Source organism: Galendromus occidentalis, unplaced genomic scaffold (assembly GCF_000255335.2).
Source record: "Galendromus occidentalis unplaced genomic scaffold, Mocc_1.1 scf7180000077452, whole genome shotgun sequence".
Taxonomy (NCBI): domain Eukaryota; kingdom Metazoa; phylum Arthropoda; class Arachnida; order Mesostigmata; family Phytoseiidae; genus Galendromus; species Galendromus occidentalis.
Genome location: NW_003805440.1, coordinates 9,041 through 14,945, shown reverse-complemented (window position 1 = coordinate 14,945; position 5,905 = coordinate 9,041). Strand labels below are relative to the sequence as shown.

At 52.0% G+C, this 5,905-nt stretch overlaps 1 protein-coding gene across 1 annotated transcript; it reads right to left on the bottom strand.

The window, feature by feature from the left end:
• Positions 1-2,925: 2,925 nt before the first annotated feature.
• LOC100907667 (glucose dehydrogenase [FAD, quinone]-like) lies at positions 2,926-5,658 on the bottom strand. The gene is made up of 4 exons (XM_003743870.1): positions 5,572-5,658; positions 3,645-4,770; positions 3,225-3,560; positions 2,926-3,074 (listed from the first exon to the last, which is right to left on the bottom strand). Exons 1-4 carry the CDS (start codon positions 5,656-5,658, stop codon positions 2,926-2,928), a joined length of 1,698 nt encoding a protein of 565 aa, XP_003743918.1.
• Positions 5,659-5,905: the final 247 nt, after the last annotated feature.

The following is a 5,905-nucleotide window of genomic DNA, read 5'->3' as shown; positions in this document are numbered from 1 at the left end:
CCCCCCCCCCGAAAAAAATCCTGCGTACGCCACTGGATGCGTGTCCCACTGCGTACCCGGAAGAGCGTCGTTCGTGCTCCCAGAAGCTTCGCCAGGATTGGTTTCGACCGACAGAACCGAGAAATCGTCTCCGTGGCGGCTTACACAATCTTTCACCGCAAGTGCGCTTCGCGCTCAGTAGAGCTTTGATGCCGCCATAACGGAAAGGCTTGACATTCGCTGAAAAGTGACGATAAGAGGAGGAACACGCAAATATTGCGGGAAGCCGCTCAAAACGTGTATCTTGACCTCACTCCAGTCATTGGGCATCGATTGAAAAAGTTCGAAGTCTGTTCGGACAAGAGAAGCACGAAATATTGTTCCGGTGACAGACGGACAATCAGACATTGTAATTTTACTCTTTAGGGGGATATCTATTTAGGCAGCGGGAAACGGCTACGGACGAGCTGGGAAAGCTGTGCCGCAGAGGCGGAGTCGACCTATTGAGATCCGGATCCGATGCAGGAACCCGCTGAGAAGACCCAGCATCTAGCGGATCGGGAGAGAGGGCTTCCAAGGGAGGTTCCTATATCTGTAATGTAATACAGTCAGAACTCCCTACCTCGGAAGTTCTTCGGGTAGGGATCTTCTAGCTCAGACGGAATGTGGCCGAGCCTGGGAATTCCTGATCAAGGATTCAATGATGGAGCTCGAAGGGCCTTTGGTAGGTCAGAGCTGCGGACCGCTGCGGAGAAACGAGACTCTGAAGTTCTAACTCAGGGATACGCACACCGAGGCCTTCGACGATGTCTGTGATCCGTGGCTGAACAAAATGACCAGAGTGGACTAAGACTTCTTTGACACCCTAACGCTGAAATGTGGCTGGTGGAAGGGGCCGCATTGCACCTCGAGGCAGCGACTGACCCGAGGCGCGGTGCAAGGTCTTCACCATCTGATTTGTACTTCGAGGGGGAACCACGACACCGGCGAGGAGTACCTGTGCTCTCTCTGCGGGCAAGTTTGTTCTCAGTATCACCTCTACTGTTGTCCCCCCGCCGACCTTTTCAACTGGATAGAAATCGTGGAGTGACTGCTGTTTTTACTGTTTACTTATGCAGCCATCCCGCCCCAGCTTGTCCCCGCCCCAAGTCGGATACACCAAAAGCTTGGCAATGAAGATTCATGCTCGGCTATGAAGCGTCGATCTTGGATCCGGAACAAGTCGATTCGGAATACGCTGATCTGAGCTTCGAAGACAGTGAATTCTTCGAAATGAATCTCCAGGGGCGCCTATTATTGGATTCAGACGATTTCGCGGGAGGGACTCTTCGAGCCTTTATCCCGAGTCGGCACCAGATAATGACAGAGGCGTCGGAGGGAACTTTTTCCTTGGTATACCGAGCTGGGGAAACACAGGGAGGGCCCTCTATATTTATTATTGTACGACTTCTCAAGTCAGTTTCTTATGATGTCAGCAGGTTCTCTAATCGCTGTGAGGTCTAAGAGAGTCACAACGTTTACCGGCGAGCTGTGGTCCGGGAGCGAGAATCGGTCGGAGTCAGCTTGTGGATGGTGAGCTCCACACAATCGAACATTTCGTGGTACTGTTGGATAGACAAACCCTCGCGAGGACTGCTCACGATATCGCATTCCAGTCCTTCGGGCAAGCCTCCCTCGAACGGATTCTTTCCTTTAGGGCTCTCCTCGGGTGTTCACGAGGGAATGAGGACTCCGTCCACTTCCTCCCTGGGCGTTGAGCTCGCCGTAACATGGAGAAATCCCGGAAGCTCCCCCAGAACGAAACTTTTCGAATATTCAAGGCTTCGTGTGCGATCGCTGAGCTCATTCAGGTGCGCTCTCTCGTACTCATTCTGCCCTCTCCAGACGCCTACTAAGAGGTCTCGAACAAAATCAAGCACCAGGAACACAACATGGGTGAGGATCTTTTTCTGAGCTTCTGTGTAGATATCGACCGCGAGATATCTGCTCACCTACCGTCCGTGGTGAGACGAGCGGGCAAGCGTCTCATCGAGCGTATTCTTAGCCTCGCCCCCAGGAACCTTGACGTCCGTTTTTTCTGACAACAGTAGAGAGACTGAGAGACGCGCTCTGGACGATCCTAAGTCACTGTCCGACGCCGACATTTGAAGTTCCTTCTACTCTTTGACCTCGAGCACATGCAATTCGCAATTCTCCGGAGAAGTGCATCGCGGACTGGAATTGTCCGGGACACCACACGCTCTAGTTTTAGCTTGACTCCGTATGTACACAGACCAATAATTATGTCCTGGAAGCGGAGCTCGGAGCCGAGCGCTGATAAATGGAGCGGTGAGATACCGGACTCGAATCTTCAGAGTGCAGGAGAAGCATTATACCGATCCTGCTCCCGAACGCTTGAAACGATTTTATTATCGGAAAAATCGGGGTTAAACATTCTTCGTACTTACAAGTCCAGAAACCCCCCAGGATCGCGCTCGGGACCACGGAAACTTGTGAGCGGAGAATCCTGATTTGAAACAGTTTCTGTCGACGAGCATGTCAATCGTTGGATGCATTCGACGACGCAAAGCCTCCACCTTATTGACGCCCGTGGACTTCTGGCCCCGCCATAAAGGTTCGAGAAAAGGAAGCTGGCATTTTTCCCATGCCTCCGCGACTTCAAATGAAGGGTCTCGTTCAGACGGCTGTACTCTGAAGGTGTAATAGCGTTGGCGACAGAGCCGGTATGTCTCTCCTCGGACTCACAGTGTGAAGTCTCCCGGCCCGATGCAGCATCTCGGGAAACAATCAATGGTCTGCGGCCATAAACTCTGAATCAAACTGGGAACGGTAGTAGATTGAAAAGAAACAAGAGCGATACTGAATCGAGTCCGCACCTATGGGGGAACTCCACTTACAAAGATTCCCGCCGAGAACTGTTTATTTCTGTATGGAGTTTATCGGGGCTCATGATCGGGAGCGAGAGCGTTGTACTTCAAAGTCCCGTATGACTTCTCGAGCAGCCATTTCAGCCATGGCGGATATAGTGGGCAGCATGTGCCCACTCGTCGGACAAGGTAGAATCGACGCATCAGCGATCATGAGGTCCTGGACGCCTATGACGAAAAATTTCTCATTCACGCAGGCCATGGGATCGTCATCCCGCCCAAGTCGACAAGATCCTCCCATGTGCCAAGCGCTTTTCATTTACTGCAGCGCTTGACATGAGCCAAACTCGTGGGATAGTCTATTTTGTATGCTCTCACATGCGGGAAAAGGTGTTCCGTCGAATTCACCGCCTATATCCCCGAATGATTCCTCCGCGATGCGTTTGACCTTCTGCCACAGTTCGCCGATAAGTTTCATGTCTCTAGCATTTGAAGTCGTTTTCAGATCCACGATCGGGTCATCGAGGGGATCGCCCGATGTCAGAGTGATTTGGCCCCGGTACTCCGGGTGCAGCAAAGTCGGAGTGAAGAGCAAGCACTCCCTCTGCTTGAAGAGAGTGCCGAAGAAGTTGTCTCCCTCCGAAGATTTGCCTTGCAGATAGAAGTCTTGGTAGAGATTATTCTTCGAAATTCCGATCGAAAAGTAATGTTTCGCTGCGAGTTGAGTATTTTGACCGAGGTTCTGTAGGATCAATTAGAAATCCGGGCGGTAAGTTGAAGCATCTTCAGGATCGGGACAGGTGGTAAGATTGCTCTGGTCGGATTTGAAGAAGCCGTAGGACTGGGTTCCCAGGGGTGCTCTGAGCTGGCCTCTTCTATGCAATCCGAAATTGAAGTATTGAGTTAGTCCGAAGTCGACGTACTTCTTGGTGCCTTTCGGGAAACATACGCCAGCATTACCGATGTCGTAATGATCGTGGAGATTCTGTCCCACGCCGTTCCTCGTCACCACAGGCTCGATGTTCCACTGCTTAAGGTCGGATTCGGATCCCACCCCGGAAAGCGCCAGAAGTTGAGGAGTTCGAATGGCACCGGCCGTGAGGATTATCCGCTTGGTGGCTTTTTTGAAGAATACTACGCTCCCTTCCCTATCTTCTGCCTGGACGAATTCAACGCCGGTGGCCCGCGGAGGTGACGTGGACATGTCGAAGAGTATCTTCCGCACCATGTGTCTTGTAACGATGTGTAAATTATCCGAGAGAGGTCGATTTTCGAAGAATGCTCTCACCGGAGTACTGATATAACCCGTGTCTGCTTCCACCGCATGAATAATTCTCCCGAAACCGAGAGCATCGCTGTTCTGGTCCTTATTCACCCGCGTTTGCGTCAGACTGGCTGCGGCCGCTTCGAACCTATCCGCGAAAGTTTGTTGATACGGAGCCCAGGTCGGAGAGAGACTCAAATCGATTTCTCCGGATTCTCCGTAGGGGGAATCTACACCTTCAACTCCCGCGCTCGCCTTCTCGTGGATTTTACCTGCCGCACGAATGTTTTCATTGCTGAACTTTTCACTGATGCCAAATTCCTCTTTCCAGCACGTGAAATCACCCGATTTTCCGTAAGACCACATCTGAGCGCTGAGGACTTGAGACCCACCGAGATCTTTCCCCGAGTTGTAGGTGAGTGTTTGATTGAGCCAGCGCGAATTCAGTCTGGGGCTTTTGTAGAGATGGTCGTGATCAGGGTTTCCGTGCAGACCGAGATTTAGGAGGGGTACCCTGGTCAGCTCATTTGGGAGCGATCCTGGTCCATGAATCAGTAAAGTCGAGTGGCCGGCATCGGATAGCCGTTTTGCGATCAAACAGCCGGTTATTACTCCTCCCACAATAATGAAATCATAGGCCGACTTCAAATCCGCCGGGGACTTGAGAGGAACATCAGGACGGAAATACTCGAGTGAATCCTTCCCCAAGATAGTCCGATTATTCCAGTGACGGCCGCCACGATTCTGATCAAGTCTGTCGGCAATCTTTGTGTGTCGAAGACGAAAACTAATTGGAAGATGGGTTTGATGAGGCCACTGAAGACGAAACGGTCGAGCGAATACCGCCCGTAATTGCTGGAAGGAGGCGCTGCGTGATGAGAATGTGTTTGAAAGGGAATCATAATTCACGATGCCGGGAAATTCGCTCGGGGAGGGACCCACGCCTAGCTCTCCACTGGATACTTAGAGCAGGGACATGATGGGCGCACTCGGCGAAGGTTCCTCACTGACAGAGAGAATTATTCTGTCTGAGCAGAAGTCTGTGACGGATGAAGGAGCTGCTCGCAGCTTTCTCTCCCAAACAGCTGCTCCTGAGTACTCCACAAAGCGAACATAGACGCATGTTGGCTTTGAATTGTAGATATGAATTGACTCTTACAGTGCGTTCGCGACGCTGGATTGGTTCACAAACTGACGATCTCTCCGGAAGACACTTCACACTTTTTCGTTCCGCTTCTCGAGCGCAGCGAAGTCGCGGAGACTCGTCGCCGCGGAGATTCTCTCGTCTGATGGCGATGAGCGAGCGACCAGCTTCCTCATCGGTACCGGGAGGGCTTTGAGATCGAGGAGAGCTGACAACAAAGCTTACGGCCTCAACGAGTCGATGGGGAGCCTCTGAAAATGAGCGTGGAAGTACAATGAGGGAATAAGTCTAAGGCATTACGAGGTGCCTGGCATTACCGGGAACACGGTCGTGTACCCGACCTCAGCGGTCGTCAGACTCACGAGCGTCGAGATCTCCTGCAGTTTTTGATGGATCAAATTCATTTATTCGATCGTGTTCTGGCCGAGTCCAGCGTGTCGTGCTTGTATCGAGCAGAAGGGAGCCGTGGGATGTTTCCCACAGGTGCGCATCCTCTGTATCCGCAGTCGTCAGATGTATGATGCGATGAGTCCAGCCTGGACAGCGGATACGCGCCTCGGAATGACATCGAGTTGGGAGACTAGCGAGAGAAGTTTGCATGGGCGAAGTCAAATATTCGACGCGTGTGCCGATAACGCGAAGCGTCCCCTA

Coding starts and splice junctions, on each gene's coding strand:
- LOC100907667 (XM_003743870.1), bottom strand. CDS start 5,658: ATGAATTTGATCCATCAAAAACTGCAGGAGATCTCGACGCTCGTGAGT. Junction 4,771..5,571: donor GGTACACGACCGTGTTCCCG/GTAATGCCAGGC, acceptor GTTCCTCTCAAG/TCCCCGGCGGATTTGAAGTC. Junction 3,561..3,644: donor CCAGAGCAATCTTACCACCT/GTCCCGATCCTG, acceptor CTCAACTCGCAG/CGAAACATTACTTTTCGATC.